Source organism: Chiloscyllium plagiosum, unplaced genomic scaffold (genome assembly GCF_037043375.1).
Source record: "Chiloscyllium plagiosum isolate Xiang-an unplaced genomic scaffold, Cpla_swu_hap1 HiC_scaffold_26, whole genome shotgun sequence".
Taxonomy (NCBI): domain Eukaryota; kingdom Metazoa; phylum Chordata; class Chondrichthyes; order Orectolobiformes; family Hemiscylliidae; genus Chiloscyllium; species Chiloscyllium plagiosum.
The window spans coordinates 51,776,182-51,800,886 of record NW_028270164.1 but is presented as its reverse complement, the minus strand read 5'-3'; the positions used below and the strand labels follow the sequence as shown (position 1 = coordinate 51,800,886).

Here is a 24,705-nt window from a genome sequence, read left to right as displayed (position 1 = left end):
AGACAGCATTTGATGAGCATGTTGATGTAGAGGTGGGTATTCAACTGCATTTTTCCATATTTCAATGGGATCCTTTTTAGCATCAAATAGAGACTTTTATGTAACTTTTCAAAAAGTTTTACGATTTACATATGAAAGAACTGAAACATAGTAATTCTAAAAGATGAGAGGTCTTTTTCGGTACATAATTTCAGTAAACTGTAAACTTTTGCTATATATTCTGTGTCTTACGATCTTATACTCCACAAACACCTGATGAAGGTGCAGCGCTCCGAAAGCTAGTGCTTCCAAATAAACCTGTTGGACTATAACCTGCTGTTGTGTGATTTTTAACTTTGTACACCCTAGTTCAACACCGGCCTCTTCAAATCCTGGATAATGAACTTCTGCAATTCCTTTGTTGCTCATTTGCAGCAGTTCACAATACTGTGAGAGTTCAAACTTGAGAATATCTTTCACTTCAAGTGCATCAATATGTGGATTAAAAGGAACATCTTTGTTTCAATTTAGTATTCCACTTAGTGTGATTGTTATCTGTCTAATACCTCACTTCAAAGTCATATCCTTGGAAAACACACTTGATTTTGTCACATGCAGTTTGTCCCAGCACAGTGGGTGTGGAGTGAATCTATGAATTGTGATGAAATCAAGATCTGTGCAGAATGTTGTCCTGCCAAAACTGGACTGTTGGTATCTAGATTAAATAAAAAATCAGGAAGCTAAGATGAGCTGGCATATTCTGTCAATGCATGGAATTGGTGATCCAATATACACTGTGAGGCAATGTCTTGTTGGCTGTTTGATGGAACACCACTGGATGAGGTACATGTCTTTCAGGATACAGAGTGGTAATACATTGGCACCAGCTCCTGTATGGATTTTAGCTTTTAGTGTGCGTCACCTTGCCTTTTCAGAATATCTAATATTAATGAGAGTAAATATTTCTGATTACCTTATAATGTTGACAAAGTGTGTGAGGCTAGCAACATGAAAGGTTTGGTCATCATCTGAAAATTGCCTTTTGTTTGGTTGACTCTGAATGTCAGCAACATGTTTGCATTTGCATATCTTCTTAACATTTTCTGTGCTGCCACTGTTATAGTATTGTAACATCTTGTTGGTCACCCGTGCTTTTGGCTTCACATGTGCATATCCAATGTCCCTTGGTGCCACATGCTTTACAGATATCAACAAAAGCTGGACAACATTTGGAAAGCTGTGACAACCTGTATCTGTTATGGATTTTGTTGTCAGGTGCACTTGCAGATAGGAGCAATACCATTAGTTGTAATTGCCATTCTGCCACTGCAGCTTCATACTAGTATCCATCTCAAGTAATGTGTCAGTGGTGTGGCCCTTTCACTAAAGGTTTAATTGACGTTGAGGCAATAACTAATTCAATGACCTTCTCCGAAAGAGTTATTCTTTGCAAAGTTACACTTATACCCTTTTTGTTATGCTATCGTCTAACAAACTGGTCAATAGATACTTGAGGTGGATGCCTATATGACATGAGCTGGTGTCTGTTTTTCCTGAAATTAATTCTTAGCTTGATTTGGTCATTGAGAACCGTACAGATCTTTCGTGGATCTTTCTGCTAATTATGGAAAGACCAGATATATTAATTCTATGAAGACTCTCCTTGGCAATGGCAAACAAGATAATTTATGCTCAGGACCATAAGGAACTTAGATTGTAACAAAATGGAAATTAGTTCTGCCTTCTGGCTAGTCAATACTTTATCCAGAGATCTCCTTTGCTGTTTCTACTCACAGAAGTTGATCCTGCTGATTATCCAAATTCTTTCATTTCCATTTCCAGATGGTCTTCAATTAGTTTGCCTAGTATCTGTCACCATATTCTTATGGGGCAGAGCAGTCCACACACCCACCACTCTCTGGGTGAAGAGGTTTCTCCTCAACTCTGTTCTAAATGGCCTACCCCTTATTTTTAAACTGTGTCCTCTGGTTCGGGACTCACCCATCAGCGGAAACATGATTCCTGCCTCCAGAGTGTCCAATCCTTTAATAATCTTACACCTCTCAATCAGATCCCCTCTCAGCCTTCTAAACTCAAGGGTATAGAAGCCCAGTCGCTCCAATCTTTCAACTTAAGATAGTCCCGCCATTCCGGGAATTGACCTCGTGAACCTACGCTGCACTCCCTCAATAGCCAGAATGTCTTTCCTCAAATTTGGAGACCAGAACTGCACACAGTACTCCAGGTGTGGTCTCACCAGGACCCTATACAGCTGCAGAAGAATCTCTTCGCTTCTATACTCAATTGCTCTTGTTATGAAGGCCAGCATGCTATTAGCTTTCTTCACTACCTGCTGTACCTGCATGCTTGCTTTCAGTGACTGATGTACAAGAACACCCAGATCTCTTTGTACTGCCCCTTTACCTAACTTGACTCCATTTAGGTAGTAATCTGCCTTCCTAATCTTGCCACCAAAGTGGTTAACCACACATTTATCCACATTAAACTGCATCTGCCATGCATCCGTCCACTCATCTAGCCTGTCCAGGTCACCCTGTAACCTCCCAACATCCTCCTCACATTTCACCCTGCCACCCAGCTTTGTATCATCAGCAAATTAGCTAATATTACTTTTAATACCATCATCTAAATACTCAGCAGAAGGATGTAGCCAGATCTTGACCCCTACCATCACATCTCATGCACAATTCCCCCTACCGGCATTTCGACTCCCACCAGAGAGTATTCAAATCTGTCTCCAGTAGGCAGTCTGCACAGAGTAAGACAAACTTTCTTGGGCAGTAGGGGTAGCACTGTATCTGACATCAATGGGTTGAGATCTGTAATGAACAGAAATTTCTACCACCTCCTGAAGAGAAGGGGAGAGCAGAAAAATAGGCTGCCACTCATCGGAGATGTCAAGATGCAAAGGACACACAGCTAAGGAATGTGTTAACAGAGGACAAGCAGGGAGGGAGAAGGCCAGTATATCTTGTATTGTGATTCTGGATCCATATACTAAAAATGCTTACATACAGCAAAACATTGATTTGGTCAAAAGCTGAGAGTTCAATTATAACAGTAAAAACTGTTTGCTATAGTTAATTATTGACACTCCTAAATCAGAGTTCAGGCAATTATATAATTTGGGAATGGTTACAAATCACTAGTGTAGCCAGTGGTTTCTTTAGAAACACTTCTAGTGGGAGGTAAGGTGATTTGTGACTCAATCTGTGAGGTGCAGTACAAAGGTTTCTTTGAGCTATGCTGTGTGAGAGGCAAGAACCAAGGTGTGGGACGGGCTTTCTGAGTCTCTTTGTCTTTGCTCTGACTTGCACTTGCTCGCAGTAAGTCAATTATACCTGTTGCAAAGTCCCTTCATCATGTAGCACCTCCGTTAATGTACAGAATGTTTCGACAAATTTTCCTTTTTGGCAATTTTGTTCTTCTGTTCCCAATGACATTTTTCCGGAGAACATGAGGTTTGTTTTACGAACTTGAGTTGATAATTAAAACTTGGGGAAAGTTTATTTTTAAATGTTTTCTTCAAGCAACTTTCACTTCTTTGAAGAGAACAGCTCCTACTTTGAATCTATTTCGAAATGTCTACTCATCACACAACCGTGGGTGCGTTCACAGTGTGGGATTATGTGGTGTTCGTGATCATGCTGCTTGTTTCTGCATCCATTGGAGTCTATCATGCAATTAAAGCAAGGGGCCAGCAATCCAACAGCCAGTTTTTGCTTGGAGACAGACAGTTGAGGGCATTGCCTGTGGCTATGTCCCTTACTGCCAGCTTTATGTCTGCAGTGACAGTGATTGGGACACCAGCAGAGGTTTACCAGTTTGGGGCTATGTTCTTGATTTTCTGCATTAGCTATGCCATAGTGACCATCGTCAGTGCTGAATTCTTCCTGCCTGTATTCTACAGACTCAACATCACCAGTACTTATGAGGTAAGAACTGAAAATAATCATTTGTAAATCTTAAAGTACAAACTATGCTTAACCAATAACCAATATTACATGAGCTAGAATTTCTTTTAACTGTATGTGGTGAAGAATGAAGTAAGTTTTCTTTGATCCTTACGATGAACTCCATTTCCTAGCCACCAGCTTCATTCCTTTCCTTGGTAATTTCCCAACATGAACAAGACCATTTACAGCCTTGGCATTCTATTCGACTCCGAAATGATCTCCAAACCCATAATCCTCGATTCTCAAGACCAATATCAATGTAATATTATTCATCTCCAACTTGTCTGAAACTCCTCATTCATGCCTTGCCTTCACTTCCTCTATACTTGATTAATCTAGTTGTCTTCATGATAGACTCCTACATAGCATCCTTCATATACTCGACATCATCCAAAACTCCACTTTCTGGATGTTAATTCATATCAAGGCCGGTTCAACCATTATACCTGTGCTCACTGATCTACATTAGAAAGTACAATTACAATTACATTAGATCTACAAAAGGTGGTGGAGAAATGCAGGTCTGACAGTGTCCATGCAGTGAGAAACAGAGATAATGTTTTAAGTCCAATATGACTCTTCAGAACACAGAAAAATCCAAAAATGAGTCATATTAGGCTTGACGTTTGTTTCTTTCTCCACAGATTCTGCCAGACATGCTGAGTTCTCCAGCACTTTCTGTAGTGGTGTGCCACAAGGATTGGTGCGGGGTCCACTGCTTTTCTTCATTTATATGAACGATTTGGATGTGAACAGAGGAGGTATAGTCAGTAAGTTTGCAGATGACGCCAAAATTAAAGGTGTAGTGGACAGCAAAGAAATTTATGTCAGGATACAATGGGATCTTGATCAGATGGGTCAATGGGCTGAGGAGTGGAGTTTAATTTAGATAGATGTGAGGTGCTGCATTTTGGAAAGGCAAATCAGAGCAGGACTTACACACTTAATGGTAAGGTCCTGGTTAGTGTTGCTGAACAAACAGACATTGGAGTGCAGGTTCATAGTTCCCTGAAAGTAGGGTCGCAGATGGATAGGTTAGTGAAGGTGCTTGGTATGCTTTCTTTTATTGGTTAGAACATTGAGTACTGGAGTTGGGAGGTCATATTGCGGCTTACAGGACATTGGTTAGGCCACTGTTGGAATATTGCATGCAATTCCGGTCTCTTTCTTATCGGAAGGATGTTGTGAAACTTAAAAGGGTTCAGAAAAGATCTACAAGGATGTTGCCAGGGTTGGAGGATTTGAGCTATAGGGACAGGCTGAATAGGCTGGGGCTGTTTTCCCTGGAGCGTCGGAAGCTGAGGGGTGACCTTATACAGTTTATAAAATCATGAGGGGCATAGATAGGATAAGTAGACAAGGTATTTTCCCTGGGGTGGGGGAAGACCGGAACTAACGGGCATAGGTTTAGGGTAAGAGGGGACAGATATAAAAGAGACCTAAAGGGTAATTGTTTCACACAGAGGGTGGTGCGTGTTTGGAATGAGTTGCTAGAGGAAATGGCGGAGGCCAGTACAATTACAGCATTTAAAAGACATCTGAATGGGTATATGAATAGGAAGGGTTTAGAGGGATATGGGCCAATGGGACTAGATGAGATTAGGATATCTGGTCAGCATGGACAAGTTGGACTGAAGGGTCTGTTTCCATGCTGTACATCTCTATGACTCTATGAGATCTCCAGCATTGAATTATTTTGCTTTTATTCAACTGGTGGTGGCAGTGCTTTCAGCTATCTTGTCCCCAAGTTTTGGAATTCTGTCCCTAAACTGGTCACTGCTCTCAGTCTTCCAGACACTTGGTCACCTGTTCTAATATCTGTCGGACTTTCATTAAGAACTTGGATTAGGGTTAGGGTTCGGGCATGTAACCAGTAACACAAGCCTAGTGCAAACTGATAGCATTTATTGCCAGAAGCAATGTCCATAAACATGGGCTTACTATTGCCTTCTTCCATGACATAGCTCCTTACAAAAATGATTTGGAGTTCCAAATTGAATTTTGTTATATTTAACCTTTTAGTCTGCAAAATGTCTTTAAATTTGTGTTCAATCCTTGTGTGATGACGTTTCTCTGAAGCACCTCAGTACATCCTATAATATGATAGGTCTTAAATAAATATGAACTGTGTTTGTTTATGTCGAAGGAAGTGTTTATTTTGTGCCCTCCGGGACCTAAGTATGTTCCAAAATGCTTTGTAGCCAATGTAATATTTCTGAAGTGTAGTCACTGCTGTTGACCTTGCAGCCAACCTCTTCATAGTATGTTCCCACAAACATAACTGATGTACAAGATCATAAAGTTATAATTAGATTAGATTAGATTACTTACAGTGTGGAAATGAACTGAAAGAGAAGTTAAAGTGGAACTCTTTTCCTTTGTTGGGGAATTCAGAACAAAGCATCATAATCTTACAATTAACAACAAGCTATTCAGCAACCAGGCAGCATCCGAGGAGCAGGAGAATTGACATTTCAGGAATAAGCCTTTCATCAGGAATGCCTGAAACATCAATTCTCCTGCTCCTCAGATACTGCCTGACTAACTGTGCATTTTCCAGCACCACACGACTCTGTTCCCCAGCATCTGCAGTCCTCACTTTGACCTATTCAGCAATGATGTAAGCTGTGGAGGAGATCAGGTATTTCTACTGAGGGGGGGGATAGATATCCTACCTGACTCTTAGAGCAGTAAAACTATCAGAGAGCCGGTAATTTTAGGTAAGATTACCAGAGTTTCTTTAGATATATAAAGAGCAAAAGGGAGGCAAAACCGGACATTGAGCCGTTGGAAAATGATAGAACATAGAACATAGAACATAGAAGAATACAGCGCAGTACAGGCCCTTCGACCCTCGATGTTGCGCCGATCCAAGCCCACCTAACCTACACTAGCCCACTATCCTCCATATGCCTATCCAATGCCCGCTTAAATGCCCATAATGAGGGAGAGTCCACCACTGCTACTGGCAGGGCATTCCACGAACTCACGACTCGCTGAGTAAAGAACCTACCCCTAACATCTGTCCTATACCTACCCCCCCCTTAATTTAAAGCTATGCCCCCTTGTAATAGCTGACTCCATACGTGGAAAAAGATTCTCACTGTCAACCCTATCTAAACCCCTAATCATCTTGTACACCTCTATCAAGTCACCCTAAACCTTTTTTTCTCCAATGAAAACAACCCCAAGTGCCTCAGCCTTTCCTCATACGATCTTTCTACCATACCAGGCAACATCCTGGTAAACCTCCTCTGCACCCGTTCCAGTGCCTCCACATCCTTCCTATAGTATGGCGACCAAAACTGCACACAATACTCCAGATGCAGCCGCACCAGAGTCTTATACAACTGCAACATGACCTCAGTACTCCGGAACTCAATTCTAGGACGCCATATGCCTTCTTCACCGCACTATTTACCTGGGTGGCAACTTTCAAAGATCTGTGTACATGGACACCAAGATCCCTCTGCTCATCCACACTACCAAGTATCCGACCATTAGCCCAGTACCCCACCTTTTTGTTACTCTTACCAAAGTGAATCACCTCACACTTAGCTACATTGAACTCCATTTGCCACCTTTCTGCCCAGTTCTGCAGCTTATCTATATCCCGCTGTAACCTGCCACGTCCTTCCTCACTATCTACAACTCCTCCAACTTTCGTATCATCTGCAAACTTGCTCACCCAACCTTCTAACCCCTCCTCCAGGTCATTTATAAAAATGACAAACAGCAATGGTCCCAAAACAGATCCTTGCGGAACACCGCTAGTGACGGCACTCCAAGATGAACCTTTGCCATCAACTACTACCCTCTGTCTTCTTCCGGCCAGCCAACTCCTAATCCAAACCTCCAACTCACCTTCAATGCCATACCTCCGTATTTTTTGAAGTAGCCTACTATGGGGAACCTTATCAAACACCTTACTAAAATCCATATACACCACATCTACCGCTTTCCCCTCGTCCACCTCCTTAGTCACCTTCTCAAAGAATTCAATAAGGTTTGTGAGGCACGACCTGCCCTTCACAAAACCATGCTGACTATCCTTGATCACATTATTCCTATCCAGATGTTCATAAATCCTATCCCTTACAATTCTCTCTAAGACTTTGCCCACAACAGAAGTGAGACTCACCGGCCTATAGTTACTAGGGTTATTCCTACTCCCCTTCTTGAACAAGGGAACCACATTTGCTAGCCTCCAATCTTCTGGCACTACTCCTGTAGACAACGAGGACATAAAAATCAAGGCCAATGGCTCTGCAATCTCCTCCCTTGCTTCCCAGAGAAGTAGTCATGGGGAGCAAAGAAAAGGCTGAGAAACTGAATAAGTACTTTGTGTCAGTCTTCACAGTGGAAGACATGAGTAATATCCCAAAAATTCAAGAGTGTCAGGGAGCAGAGTGGCTATCACCAAGGAGAAGGTGCTAGAAAAACTGAAAGGTCTGAGAGTGGATAAATTACCTGGATCAGATGGACTACACCCTAGAATTCTGAAGGAGATAGCTGAAGTGGTAGTGGAGGCTTTAGTAGTGATCTTTCAGGTATCACTGGGGTCTGGAAGGGTCCTAGAAAACTGGAAAATAGCTTATGTAACTGCCCTGCTTAAGAAGGGAGCAAGGCAAAAAATGGGAAATTATAGGCCGGTTAGCCTGACCCCGGTCATTGCTAAGATTTTGGAGTCCACGTAAAGGAAGAGATTTCTGAATACTTGGAAGTGCATTGTAAAATAAATTTTATCAAGGAGAGGTCATGCCTGACAAATCTGTTAGAATTCTTTGAGGAGGTAAAAAGCAGGTTAGACCATCGATGTTATTTATCTGGACTTCCTGAAGGCCTTTGATAAGGTGCCGCACAGGAGGCTGCTGAGTAAGGTAAGGGCCCTTGATGTTAGAGACCAGGTGATAGTTTGGATAGAAGCTTGGCTGTCTGACAGAAGGCAGAGAATGGGGATAAAAGTGTCCTTCTCAGGATGGAAGCCAGTGGTGTTCCACAAGGGTGAGTGTTGGGACCACAAATTTTCACTTTATACATTAATGATCTGGACGAAGGAACTGAGGGCATTCTGGCTAAGTTTGCTGATGATACAAAGATAGATGGAGGACAGGTAGTAAAGAGGAAGCAGGGAGATTTCAGAAGGATTTGGACAGGTTTGGAGAGTGGGCAAAGAAGTGGCAGATGGAATACAATGTGGGCAAGTGTGTGGTCATGCACTTTGGTAGGAAGAATAGAGGCATGGTCTATTTTCTAAATGGGGAGAAAATTCAGAAATCTGAAGTGCAAAGGGACTTGGGAGTTCTAGTCCAGGTTTCTCTTAAGGTAAACTTGCAGGTTGAGTCAGTAGTTAGGAAGGCAAACACTATGTCGTCATTCATCTCACGAGAACTAGAATATAAAAGCAGGGATGTACTTTTGAGGCTTTATAAGGGTCTGGTCAGCCCACATTTAGAATACTGTGAGTAATTTTGGGTATCATACCTCAGGAAGGATATATTGACCCTGGCGTGAGTCTAGGGGAGGTTTACGAGAATGATCCCAGGAATGAAAAGTTTAACATATGAGGAACATTTGACGACTCTTTGACTATATTTGATGGAGGGTAGAAAGATGAGGGGGCGTCTGATTGAAACTTTCAGAGTATTGAACAGTCTGGACAGAGAAGATATTGGGAAGATGTTTCCACTGGTAGGTGGGACGAGGACCTGAGAACACAGCCTTAGAGTAAATGGAAGACATTCTAAACGGAGATAAAGGGAAACCTCTTTAGCCAGACAGTGGTGAATCTGTGGAATTTATTACCACAGAAGGCTATGGAGGCCAGGCCATTGTGTATATTTAAAAGAGAGTTAGGTAAGCTCTGGGTTGCCAAGGGGATCAAACATTATGGGGAGAAAGCGGGAGAATGGAGTTGAAAAACCTGTCAGCCATGATTGATTGGTGGATCAGATTCAATGGACCGAATGGCCTAATTTTTGTTCCTATAATGGATTCTGGGTAATCCAAGATGGAGGACGGGAAAAATTTCTGGCCGTAACAGCTGCTCCTTTTTTTGAGGTATTTTAGGTGCTGGAGGTGATTTCCTCGAATTCTAGGAGCAGCAATTACTGTTTTATATGCTGTTGCATTGTTTTGGAATTTTGGAAAAAAAAAGTCAAAACAACAGCAGTTTTAAAAGGGAGAAGACCAGACAAAGGAAGCACGTGGTGAGGACTGTGCAGGAGAGAGAGAGAGAGAACCTGCACAGTTACCACCTTTGCTGTTTGAATTCGTGTATTGCTGGACATCGGAGTGCATCTGGGAAAATTACCAAACAGTGAAATGCACATCTTGGAGGAACTGTTGGGTGAAGTTCACAGCACAGAATCAGATAAGTTAATTGTTGTTTTAAGTCTGTCCAAGATAAAGGCTGCAGTAGTGAGTATTGTGAGCTCTTTCTTGATTATATGTTTTTGGAGATAAGTCTCTTGATTAAACTTAAAATATAAGCCATAGTTATTAATTTAACCTTGTAGAGGAATAAAATGGTGTTATTTTCTGGGTCTGTAGATTGTGAAGGAGCAAAAATGGCCTTTGCAGTAATATGTACTTCTTGTCAGATGTGGGAGTTTAAAGAGAGTTTAAGGGTCACTGCGGATTATATCTGCCATAAATGCTGTTGGATGTGAATCTTATCAGATCAAGTGGATCTGGAGAGACAGATAGAAGCGATGAGGAATTTGCAACAGCAACAGTATGTGATGGATGGCAGTTATAGGAAGGGGGGAAAGTCTCAGATACAGTCACATAGATGGGTTAACTCCAGGAAGGGTGAGAGAGGTCGGCACCTAGGGCAGGAGTCTTTTGTGGATATACCCATTTCAAACAGGTATGCTGTTTTGGAAAATGTAGGGGATGATGGATTCTCAGGGGAACACAGCATGAACAGCCAAGTTTCTGGTATTGAGACTGGCTCTAATGCAACGATCGGTACGTTGGCTTCCAAGAGATCAATTGTGTTAGGGGATTCTGTAGTCAGAGGTACAGACAGATGTTTCTGTGGCCAGCAGAGAAAAAGCAGAATGGTGTGTTGTTTTCCTGGTGCCAGGATCAAGGATGTCTCAGAGAGGGTACAGAATGTTCTCACGGGGGAGAGGGGCCAGCAAGAGGTCATTGTCCACATTGGAACCAATGCCATAGGAAGGGAAAAGGTTGAGATTCGGAAGGGAGATTACAGAGAGTTAGGCAGAAATTTAAAAAGGAGGTTCTCAAGGGTAGTAATATCTGGATTACTCCCAGTGCTACGAGCTAGTGAGGGCAGGAATAGGAGGATAGAGCAGATGAATGCATGGCTGAGGAGCTAGTGTATGGGAGAAGGATTCACTTTTTTGGATCATTGGAATCTCTTTTGGGGTAGAAGTGACCTGTACAAGAAGGACGGATTGCACCTAAATTGGAAAGGGACTAAACACTGGCAGGGAAATTTGCTAGAACTGCTTGGGAGGATTTAAACTAGTAAGGTGGGGGGGGCTGGGACCCAGGGAGATAGTGAGGAAAGAGATCGATCTGAGACGGGTACAGCTGAGAACAGAAGTGAGTCAAACAGTCAGGGCAGGCAGGGACAAGGTAGGACTAATAAATTAAACTGCATCTATTTCAATGCAAGGGGCCTAACAGGGAAGGCAGATGAACTGAGGGCACGGTTAGGAACATGGGACTGGGATATCATAGCAAGTATGGAAATATGGCTCAGGGATGGGCAGGACTGGCAGCTTAATGCTACAGGAAGGATAGAAAGGGAGGCAAGAGAGGAGGGGGAGTGGCATTTTTGATAAGGGATAGCATTACAGCTATGCTGAGGGAGGATATTCCCGGAAATACATCCAGGGGAGTTATTTGGGTGGAACTGAGAAATATGAAAGGGATGATCACCTTATTGGGATTGTATTATAGGCCCCCCAATAGTCTATTGAGAAACAAACTTGTAAGGAGATCTCAGCTATCTGTAAGAAATTGAGAAACAAACTTGTAAGGAGATCTCAGCTATCTGTAAGAATAATAGGGTAGTTATGGGAGGGGATTTTAATTTTCCAAACATCTACTGGGACTGCCATAGTGTTAAAGGTTTAGATGGAGAGGAATTTCTTATGTGTGTACAAGACAATTTTCTGATTCAGTATGTGGACGTACCTACTAGAGAAGGTGCAAAACTTGACCTACTCTTGGGAAATAAGGCAGGGCAGGTGACTGAGGTGTCAGTGGGGGAGCACTTTGGGGCCAGCGACCATAATTCTATTCATTTTAAAATAGTGATGGAAGAGGATTGACCAGATCTAAAAGCTGAAGTTCTAAATTGAAGAAAGGCCAATTTTGACGGTATTAGGCAAGAGTTTTCGAAAGCTGATTGGGGGCAGATGTTCGCAGGTAAAGGGACGGCTGGAAAATGGGAAGCCCTCAGAAATGAGATAACGAGAATCCAGAGAAAGTATATTCCTGTCAGGCTGAAAGGGAAGTCTGGTAGGTATAGGGAATGCTGGATGACTAAAGAAATTGAGGATTTGGTTAAGAAAAAGAAGGAAGCATATGTCAGGTATAGACAGGATAGAGCGAGTGAATCCTTAGAAGAGTATAACGAAAGTAGGAGTATGCTTAAGACAGAAATCAGGAGGGCAAAATGGGGACATGAGATAGCTTTGGCAAATAGAATTAATGAGAATCCAAAGGGTTTTACAAATATATTCAGGACAAAAGGGTAACTAGGGAGAGAATAGGGCCCCTCAAAGATCAGCAAGGCGGCCTTTGTGTGGAGCCACAGAAAATGGGAGAGATACTAAATGAATATTTTGCACCAGTATTTACTGTGGAAAAGGATATGGAAGATGTAGACTGTAGGGAAATAGATGGTGACATCTTGCAAAATGTCCAGATTACATAGGAGGAAGTGCTGGATGTCTTGAAATGGTTAAAAGTGGATAAAACCCCAGGACCTGATCAGGTGTACCCGAGAACTCTGTGGGAAGCTAGAGAATTGATTGCTGGGCCTCTTGCTGAGATATTTGTATCATCGATAGTCACAGGTGAGGTGCCGGAAGACTGGAGGTTGGCAAACGTGGTGCCACTGTTTAAGAAGGGCGGTAAAGACAAGCCAGGGAACTATAGACCAGTGAGCCTGACCTCGGTAGTGGGCAAATTGTTGGAGGGAATCCTGAGGGACAAGATGTACATGTAATTGGAAAGGCAAGGACTGATTCAGGATAGTCAACATGGCTTTGTGCATGGGAAATCATGTCTCTCAAACTTGATTGAGGTTTTTGAAGAAGTAACAAAGAAGATTGATGAGGACAGAGCAGTAGATGTGATCTATTTGGACTTCAGTAAGGCGTTCGACAAGGTTCCTTATGGGAGACTGATTAGCAAGGTTAGATCTCATGGAATACAGGGAGAACTAGCCATTTGGATACAGAACTGGCTCAAAGGTAGAAGACAGAGGGTGGTGGTGGAGGGTTGTTTTTCAGATTGGAGGCCTGTGACCAGTGGAGTGCCTTAAGGATCGGTACTGAGCCCTCTACTTTTTGTCATTTACATAAATGATTTGGATGCAAGCATAAGAGGCACAGTTAGTAAGTTTGCAGATGACACCAAAATTGGAGGTGTAGTGGGCAGCGAAGTGGGTTACCTCAGATTACAACAGGATCTGGACCAGATGGGTCAATGGGCTGAGAAGTGGCAGATGGAGATTAATTCAGATAGATGCGAGATGCTGCATTTTGGGAAAGCAAATTGTAGCAGGATTTATACATTTAATGGTAAGGTCCTAGGGAGTGTTGCTGAACAAAGAGACCTTGGAGTGCAGGTTCATAGCTCCTTGAAAGTGGAGTCGCAGGTAGATAGGATAGTGAAGGCGGCGTTTGATATGCTTTCCTTTATTGGTCAGAGTATTGAGTACAGGAGTGGGCAGGTCATGTTGCAGCTGTACAGGAGATTGGTTAGGCCACTGTTGGAATATTGCGTGCAATTCTGGTCTCCTTCTATCAGAAAAATGTTGTGAAACTTGAAAGAGTTCAGAAAAGATTTACAAGGATGTTGCCAGGGTTGGAGGATCTAAGCTACAGGGAGAGGCTGAACAGGCTGGGACTGTTTTCCCTGGAGCATCGGAGGCTGAGGGGTGACCTTATAGAGATTTACAAAATTATGAGGGGCATGGATAGGATAAATAGGCAAAGTCTTTTCCCTGGGATCAGGGAGTCCAGAACTAGAGGGCATAGGTTTAAGGTGAGAGGGGAAAGATGTAAAAGAGACCTAAGGGGCAATGTTTTCACGCAGAGGGTGGTGCATGTATGGAATGAGCTGCCAGAGGATGTGATGGAGGCTGGTACAATTGCAACATTTAAGAGGCATTTGGATGGGTATATGAATAGGAAGGGTTTGGAGGGATATGGGCCGGGTGCTGGCAGGTGAGACTAAATTGGGTTGGGATATCTGGTCGGCATGGACGGGTTGGATGGAAGGGTCTGTTTCCATGCTGTACATCTCTATGACTCTATGTCTTATGGTTTTATAGAACAACTCTTTCCTCCTCTCCCTGTCCTACATTCATATTGAGAGCAGCATTTAATAAAAGCACAGATCAAACCTGCTGAATACAGAGCATTTTGAAACTGATCACTGTTTTCATCAATCTTTACATAAAATTTAGAAAAAACTCTGAATCATTCAGAGTAAACAAAGACATTTATTTTTAGTCAGTGAATTCAAAAGGGTGGTACAACAGTTAAATAAATGTCGACACTAGATATTTATGTATACTGGTGAACAATAGTTGCTTAGATGTGTAACTGCAGTGTTCCTCAAACTTGTTTAACTGCATTCCAGTATCACATTCTTCAGCGAGGTGGGGATAAATTGGCACGTTAGTTCAAGGCAAGCAAATTATGAATCTGAACACTAATCAGCTAAATTCTCTAGTCACAGAATTCACTCGTTCATAATGTGTCATTAAAGATCATCAATTTTACCCAAGTATAAAACATAGACAAATCTTTCTGAAGCTGATTTGTTGAGTTTCATGAACAGTTTCTCTCAGTGAAACCCAAAGAGACTCTTTGCACCATCATCCAAACTTAACCCAAATAACTTCCTATCCTCCCATGGTGCCCCTCACATCAATGCCAGCATGATTCTCCGAACTGCCGAACCTGGAAGAATGCATCACTGCCAAGATAAATCAACATCACTGGGGCTGAAGCCGTCTTCAATTGGCGATTGTGCTGTCAGTCTGGAGTTGACCTGCACGGTTTGTCACATTTACCCTGGATGTGACAGATTTAAGAGAACAAAAGAACAAAAGAGAAGTACAACACAGGAACAGGTCCTTTAGTCTTCCAAGCCTGCGCTGACCATCAAACTCAAAAAACAAATCTTCTGCCCTTATTCAGCCTGTCTCCCTCTTCTCCCTCCCTATTCATGTAACCAACCAGATGCCCCTTAAATGTCATCTCTTCTGGCAGTGTGTTCCAGGCTCCTACCACTCTCTGTGTGAAAACAATTCCCTCTCACATCTCCCCCCTCGTAACTGAAACTTCAATCTCAGGAAAAAGTCTCTGACCACCCATCCTCTCAACGCCTCTCATAATTTTGCACACCTCCATCAGGTCTCTTCTCAGCCACCATCTTTACAGGGAAAACAATCCTAGCCTTTTTAACCTTTCCTCACAGCCAATGCTCTCAAGAGCAGGCACCATCTTGGTGAACCTTCTCTGCACTCTCTCCAAAGCTTCCACATCCTTCTGGTAGTGTGGTGACCAAAACTGCACATAGTACTCCAAATGTGGCCTAATGAGAGTTTTATATAGCTGCAACATGGTTTGCTAACTCTTATACTCCATGCCCTGGCCGATGAAGGCAAACATGCCATATATCTCCTAAATCACCTTGGCTACCTATATTGCCACGTGTTAGGGAACTATGGACCTGCATGCCCAGATCTGCCTGTATGCTAATGTACTAAGGGTTCTGTCATTTACAGTGTAATTCACATCTAAATTTGATCCTCCAAAATGCATCACCTCACATGTGTCTGGATTAAACGCCATCTGCCATTCCTGTGGCCAAGTCACCAATCTATTGATATCCTGTTGTATCCTTTCACAGTTGCCAGCACTATCACTCCACAAATCTTCTGTCATCTGCAAACTTACTAATCAGACCACCCACATTTTCCTCCAGATCACTTATATATACTATAAACAACAGAAGACCTAAGACTGCTCTCTGCGGAACTCCACTAGTTGTCAGACTCCATTCTGAAAACACCCTTCCACTGCTACCCTCTGTCTTCTATGACCAAGCCAATTTTGTTTCCATTTTTCTCCCATCATCCACAGCCCATCAAGGCTCACAGTCTATCACCCTCATTATTGCCTGTAATACCTTCTCTCCCTCACTGTCAGCCACCCCAAACACTCATCATCCTCACCTTGCATGGCTTTGAGCTGCCTTTTTTCTCACTCAGGACATCACATCACATTTATCCATGAGCACGTACAATAACAGCTATGCCATCCATTGTCCTCTCATTCAACTCAACCCTTTCTCTCACCCTAAGAGAAAAGAGCCACAAAAGTGCAGTAAGAGCAAGGTGGGCTGACCAACATTCGACCAGCATCCTATGAAGAAAGGATCCTGACTTTGATCATTACAACTGGCTGATTGACCGTTCACAAACCTCTGGACTGATATGAAGCTGCCCTTGACTAATTGTGCCAGGATCCCCTTATTGAAGGTTGTGTCCCTTGACTTGATGGACGACTTCTGACAACCATGACATGCTCCCGAGTTTTGCATCAGCAGTAAACAGAAGAGCAAGACAGAAGTACTGTGAGCCACAAGTACATTAGGAGCAAAAGAACAACTAGTGAGATAATAGGGTCCTTTAAAGATCAATGAGGGTGTCTATATATAGAACTACAGGAGACAGGAGCGATACCAAACATATATTTTGCATCAGTTTTTACTGTGGAGAAGCTTACTTAAGGTTGAGGAGGCAAGAGTCAGACAGGGCTCTAGAGGGTTACAAGGTAGCCAGTAAGGAACTGAAGAATGGACTTAGAAGAGCGAGAAGGGGACATGAAAAAGCTTTAGTGGGTAAGACTAAGGAAAACCCCAAGGCATTCCACAGTTATGTGAGGAACAAAAAAAGCAGCATTTAATAAAAGCTGAGGGTAGGGCAGATCAGCGATAGTGGAGGGAACTTGCACCTGGAGTCAGAGGAGATAGCAGAGATCCTTAATGAATAGGTTGCTGGAAAAGCGCAGCAGGTCAGGCAGCATCCAAGGAACAGGGGAATCGACGTTTCGGGCATAAGCATTCGGGCATTACAGAATTCTTTGAGGATGTGACAAAACTCTTCAGTGAATGTAGAGCAGTGGATGTGGTGCACATGGATTTTAATTAAGCGTTTGATTCGGTTCCCCATGATAGACTCATTCAGAAAGTAAGGAGGCACAGGATATAGGGAAATCTGGCTGTCTGGATACAGAATTGACTGGCCCATAGAAGCTGGTGGTAGATGGAAAGTATTCAGCCTGGAGCTCGATGACCAGTGGTGATCCGCAGGGATCTGTTCTGGGACCTCTGCTCTTTGTGATTATTATAAATAGCTTGGATGAAGAAGTGGAAGGATGGGCTAGTAAGTTTGCTGATAACACAAAGGTTGGTGGAGTTGTGGTTAGTGTGGAGGGCTGTTGTAGGTTGCAACGGAACATTGACAGGATGCAGAACTGAACTGATGAGTGCTAGATGGTGTTCAACCTGGTGTTCAAATTGATTCATTTTGGATGGTCAAATTTGAATCCACAATACTGGCTTAAAGGCAGGAGTCTTGGCAGTGTTGGGGAACAGAGGTATCTTGGGATCCATGTGCATAGATCCCTTAAAGTTGTCATCCAAGATGATAGGGTTGTTAAGAAGACGAATGGTGTGTGGCTTTCATTAGCAAGGGGATTGAGTTTAAGAGCTGCGAGGTTATGCTACAGCTCTACGAAGCCCTGGTTAGACCACACTTGCAGCACCCAATGTAACCAATCCATTATCATACCTTACCCATACCTGTACTTAATCCATTAACATACCTAAATCTGAAATATATTCAATCCATTCATGCACCCAATCTATTATTGTGTCCAATCTGTTACTTGGCCCAATCCATTAATAATCATGTATTAATGTACCCACTTCACCTTGCCACAGAGCAGAAGATACTGTTCTTCTGCTTTCACCTTCTCTCTTCTTACAGCCTGATGCTACAGCCTCAGAGCTGTAGCATCTGCAGTGTTTTGTCTTTATATTACAATTTATTGTTTTCAATCTATTACTTTTCTCAAATCCTCCCTCCAGGCGAAACAGTTATTTCTTTCAGTTTAGTATTTTGCATTCATTGCTCACAAAGTTCTGAAGGGGTATAAAGGATAGATACTGAGTCGTTGCTGGGAAATCTACAACATAGGGCCATTGTCTTAGGGTAAAGGCCAATCATTTGGTACTGAGATAAGGAGAATTTCTTTTACTTAAAGAATTGTGAATCTTTGGGATTCACCACCTATGATAATTGAGGATGCTCCACCATTGAATATATTTAAGGCTGGGAGTGACAGATATTTGGCCTCTTCGAGCATCAGAAATATGAGGAGTGAGCAGGGAATGAAGTTGAAGCCCATGATCAGCCATAATCATATTGAAAGGTGCAGCAAGGCCACATGGTCTACTCCTGCTGCTATCTCTTCTGTTCCTGTGACACATGTTCATTATCAACCATTCACATCTCCTCTGGAGACCTGTCCTATTTCTACTCCTTTCGATTCTACTCTGCAAATTTAGTCCTCATTGAGTGTGTGTATTGTTAACTCTGTTTCTCCCTTCACAGGTGCTGCAAGATCTGTTGTGGATCTTTAGCATTTTCTGCTTTGAGTTCAGAGCTGTAGCATCTGCAGTGTTTTGTCTTTATATTACAATTTATTGTATTCAATCTATTACTTTTCTCAATCAACTACTGCAACCAACTTTATGCCAATTCATTATTATACTCAGTTTATAGCTGTACTTTATTTCATATTAAACAATACATTATTGCAATGATCCATTATTGTCCTCGGTCCATTACAATGCATAATTAATTTCTGAACTTGATCTATTTCTGTACTCAATTGTTTGTTGTAGCCAGTCTGTCATTATACTGAATTAATTATAATACACAACTTATTGCTGTACTAAATCTATTTTAGTACCAATAAATTTGCACACAAACCTTGACTGAATATTGCTTTAATCGATCCCATTACTTCCTCCAATACCTTACTGTAAACAATCTGTATGCAAACTGTTGCAATACCTTACCAGGCTGGTTCAATCATTACAATTTAAAAAAGAAAATCATTGATGGGACGTTGGCTAGTTAGCATCTCTTGTCCATCTCTAATCTGGAGTTACATGTGGGCCAGATCAGGCGAGTATGGCAATTTCAAATCATGAACCAGATAGGTTTTCCTAACGACTGACAATAGCTTCACAGGCATCATTCCATTCCTCACTCCAGATTTTTATTGAATTCAAATTTCATTCTACTGCAGCATTCAAATCCAGGTGCCCATAGCATTACCTGGGTCTCTGGATTAATAGTCTAGTGATAATACTGCAAGACCATAGCCTCTTCTCATTACTGAATTCTGTTTCTTACTATAATCAAATCATTTGCTGTATTCAAATTATTGCAATCAACTGTAACCAATCTAGTACTGTACCAGATTTTCTACTAGAACCTACTACTGGCCCCAATGCATTAGGGTACTAAATCCATTACAGTAAGCAATCTCTTACTATCACAATTTATTCCTGCATACAATTTCAATTGTACGTTATTACTGAACTCATTTGGTTAGTGTATCCAGTGTATATCTAGACCATTTTTTGATCAGTAACTTTAGTGATAACACTAACGAGTTTTGAGAAGATTTGTAGCTCAGGTTGAGGTTCTGGATGTAGAACATAGAACATAGAACAATACAGCACAGAACAGGCCCTTCGGCCCACGATGTTGTGTCGAACATTTGTCCTAGCTTAAGCACCCAGCACCCATCCATGTACCTATCCAATTACCACTTAAAGTTCGCCAATGATTCTGACTCTGCCACTCCCACAGGCAGCGCATTCCATGCCCCCACCACTCTCTGGGTAAAGAACCTACCCCTGACATCTCCCCTATACCTTCCACCCTTCACCTTAAATTTATGTCCCCTTGTAACTCTGTTGTACCCGGGGAAAAAGTTTCTGACTGTCTACTCTATCTATTCCTCTGATCATCTTATAAACCTCTATCAAGTCACCGCTCATCCTTCTCCGTTCCAATGAGAAAAGGCCTAGCACGCTCAACCTATCCTCGTACGACCTATTCTCCATTCCAGGCAACATCCTGGTAAATCTTCTCTGCACCCTCTCCAAAGCTTCCACATCTTTCCTAAAGTGAGGCGACCAGAACTGCACACAGTACTCCAAATGTGGCCTAACCAAAGTCCTGTACAGCTGTAACATCACTTCACAACTCTTGAATTCAATCCCTCTGCTAATGAACGCTAATACACCATAGGCCTTCTTACAAGCTCTATCCACCTGAGTGGCAACTTTCAAAGATCTATGAACATACACCCCAAGATCCCTCTGCTCCTCCGCCTTACTAAGAACCCTACGTTAACCCTGTATTCCGCATTCTTATTTGTCCTTCCAAAATGGACAACCTCACACTTGGCAGGGTTGAACTCCATCTGCCACTCCTCAGCCCAGCTCTGCATCATATCTAAGTCCCTTTGCAGCCCACAACAGCCCTCCTCACTATCCACAACTCCACCAATCTTCGTATCATCTGCAAATTTACTGACCCACCCGTCGACTCCCTCTTCCAAGTCAATAATAAAAATTACAAACAGCAGAGGACCCAGAACTGATCCCTGCGGAACTCCACTTGTAACTGGGCTTCAGGCTGAATATTTACCATCTACCACCACTCTCTGACTTCGACCAGTTAGCCAGTTTTCTATCCAACTGGCCAAATTTCCCACTATCCCATGCCTCCTGACTTTCCGCATAAGCCTTCCATGGGGAACCTTATCAAATGCCTTACTAAAATCCATGTATACTACATCCACTGCTCTACCCTCATCCACATGCTTGGTCACCTCCTCAAAGAATTCAATAAGACTTGTAAGGCAAGACCTACCCTTCACAAATCCGTGCTGGCTGTCCCTAATCAAGCAGTGTCTTTCCAGATACTCATAAATCCTATCCGTCAGTACCCTTTCCATTACTTTGCCTACCACTGAAGTAAGACTAACTGGCCTGTAATTCCCGGGGTTATCCCTATTCCCTTTTTTGAACAGGGGCACAACATTCGCCACTCTCCAGTCCCCTGGTACCACCCCTGTTGACAGTGAAGACGAAAAGATCATTGCCAACGGCTCTGTAATTTCCTCTCTTGCTTCTCACATAATCCTAGGATATATCCCGTCAGGCCCGGGGGACTTGTCTATCCTCAAGTTATTCAAAATGTCCAACACATCTTCCTTCCTAACAAGTATCTCCTCTAGCTTACCAGTCCATTTCACACTCTCCGCTTCAACAATACGGTCCCTCTCGTTTGTAAATACTGAAGAAAAGTACTCATTCAAGACCTCACTTATCTCTTCCGACTCAATACACAGTCTCCCACTACTGTCCTTGATCGGACCTACCCTCGTTCTCGTCATTCTCATGTTTCTCACATACGCATAAAATGCCTTGGGGTTATCCTTGATCCTATCCGCCAAAGATTTTTCATGCCCTCTCTTAGCTCTCCTAATCCCTTTCTTCAGCTCCCTTCTGGCTATCCTGTATCCCTCCAATGCTCTGTCTGAACCTTGTTTCCTCAACCTTATGTAAGCCCCCTTCTTCCTCTTTACAAGACATTCAACCTCTCTCCTCAACCAAGGTTCATTTTCAGACGTTTTGTCACCATATTAGGTAACATCCTCAGTGAGCCTCCGGACGAATTCCTAGAAGCGTGGCATTCCAACCGGAACTCTATCAACAAACACATTGACTTGGACCTGATTTATTACCCCCTGAGAAAAAGAATAGAAATGACATCACCATAGGAAATGACATCACCAACCCAAAGAAACACAAACATATAAATAGAAAGCATGAATCATCAGCCTTTTAAGTATTGTAATTGTATCTGCCTCCACCTCTTCCTCTGGTAGCTCGTTCCATACGTGCTCAACTATCTGCATGAGAAAGCTGCCCATCAGTTTCCTTTTAACTCATTCCCCTCTCACCTTAAGTCTATGTTCTCTAGAATTGCATTCCTCTATGCTGAGAAAAAAACCTTGGCTATTCATCCTACCTATGCTCTTCTTGATTTTATAAACCTCTACAAGGTTCCCCCTCAGTCTTCAACGGTCTGCAGAGGTCAATAACCAGGGGGCATAGATTTACAATGAGAGGCAGGTTGTTCAGAGGAGATTTTGAGAAATGTATTTTCATCCAGGGGGCAGTGGGTAACTGCATCTCACTGCCTGAAAGGATAATTAAAATTGGGACCATTACAACATTTAATAAGCATTTAGATGAATACAAGAAAAGCCTTAGCTTATAAATATACAGTCCAAGTGCTGGGAGATATAATAACGGTAGATAGGTGCTTGATGACCAATGTGGACATGATGGTCTAAGCGGTCTATTTCCATGTTGTAATACTCAATGGCTCAGCAACTCAGTTAATATGCCCAAACCAGTTATTGTACCAATCCTTAACTATCACCAAAATTCAACTGTACCCAATTCATTAGTATAGTCAATTCATTAATGTATCCCATCCATTGGAGTCATAGAGTCACAGAGTTCTACAGCACGGAGACAAGCCCTTTGGCCCAAACTGGTCCATGCCAACCAAAAATGTCCATTCATCTTAACCCCACTTCCCTGCACTTGGCTCATATCCTTTTAAACTCCTCCTATCCATGTATTTGTCAAAATGCCTTTTCAATGTTGTTAATGTACCTGCAACAACCACTTCCACTGGCCAGTTCCTGTGCTGTAATTTTTTTTGTTCTTTGTTAGAACCACTTGAATGCATTTACTCTGACCTCTGACTGACCTTGATTAGCAGCTCCTAGACATGACGGAAAAGACTCCTGCTCACGTTCTTTGCAGCTTCTGATTGATGATACACGATTCCCCTGGCTGCCTGTGATATGACTTGATGTGCCCGGCCCCGAGTGGTTGACTGACCTTGGCCAAACCCTTGAACTGTATGTCAACCACACTCATCATTGACCATACCAGAAACTCCCAACTAACAACAAATCCCGCTTGACAGGAGGATCTGTCAAGCCTGTGCTGATTCAGATCCTCTATCTAAACCTGTTGCCTATTTCCAATTATCTGTATCCCTCTGCTCCCTGCCCATTCATGTATTTGTCTAGATTCATCTTAAACGACACTATTGTGCCCACTTCTACCACCTCCACTGGCAATGCACTCCAAGCACACACCACCTTCTGCATAAAGAACTTTCCACGTAAATCTCCCTTAAACTTTTCTTCTCTCACCTTGAACTCGTGACCCCTAGTAATTGAGTCCCTCTCTGGGATAAAGCTTCTTGCTATCCACCCTGTCTACACCTCTCATGATTTTGTAGACCTCAATCAGGTCCCCACTCAACCTCTATCTTCCTAATGAAAATAATCTTAATCTACTCAACTTCTGTTCATAGCTAGCGCCCTCCATGCCAGGCAACATCCATGTGAACCTCCTCTGTACCCTCTCCAAAGTATCCACTTCCTTTCGGTAATGTGGTGATCAGAATTGTACACAGTATTGCAAATGGAGTCGAACCAAAGTCTTATACAACTGTAACATGACCTGCCAACTCTTGTACTCAAAACCCTGTCCGATGAAGGAAAGCATGCCATATGCCTTCTTGACCACTCTATCAACCTGTGTTGCCACCTTCAAGGTGCAATGGACTTTAACACCCAGATCTCTGTATACATAAAATTTTCCAGGACCTTTCCATTTACCGTATAGTTTGCTCTTGAATTGGATCTTCTAAAATGCATCACCTCGCATTTTCTCGGATTGAGCTCCATCTGCCATTTCTTTGCCCAACTCTCCAATCTATATACATTCTGCTGTATTCTCTGACAGTCCCCTTCACTATCTGCTATTCCACCAATCTTAGTCTTATCTGCAAACTTACTAATCAGACCATCTATGCCTGCTTCCAAACATTTATGTATATCACAAACAACAGTGGTCCCAGCACAGATCCCTGTGGAACACCACTGATCACAGGTCTCCATTTTGAGAAACTCCCTTCCACTACTATTCTCTGTCTCCTGTTGCCCAGTTCTCTATCCACCTAGCTAGTACACCCTGGACCCCATGCAACTTCACTTTCTCCATCAGCCTACCATGGAACCTTATCAAATGCTTTGTTGAAGTCCATGCATGTGGCATCTACAGCCCTTCCCTCATCAATTAACTTTGCCACTCCCTCAAAGAATTCTGTTAAGTTGGTAAGACATGACCTTCCCTGCACAAAACTGACCCTCCCTGCACATGTTCCATGCATTGATCCATGAGCAGAGAGTGAAGGGGACTGTCAGAGAATGCAGCAGAATGTATATAGATTGGATAGAGGGGTAAAGGGAAGCACATTTTCAAATTGGGTGGGCATTCA

At 42.6% G+C, this 24,705-nt stretch overlaps 1 protein-coding gene across 2 annotated transcripts in view; it reads left to right on the top strand.

Annotated features, from left to right (window-relative positions):
* The first annotated feature begins 3,285 nt into the window (after positions 1-3,285).
* LOC122563318 (sodium-coupled monocarboxylate transporter 1) overlaps positions 3,286-24,705 on the top strand; it is a 114,937-nt gene continuing 93,517 nt past the window's right edge. For both annotated transcript variants that reach the window (XM_043717040.2, XM_043717041.2), the window contains exon 1: positions 3,286-3,935. In XM_043717040.2, coding sequence (XP_043572975.2) covers positions 3,582-3,935 — 354 coding nt within the window. In that variant the 5' untranslated portion in view covers positions 3,286-3,581. The remainder of the gene's footprint in view (positions 3,936-24,705) is intronic.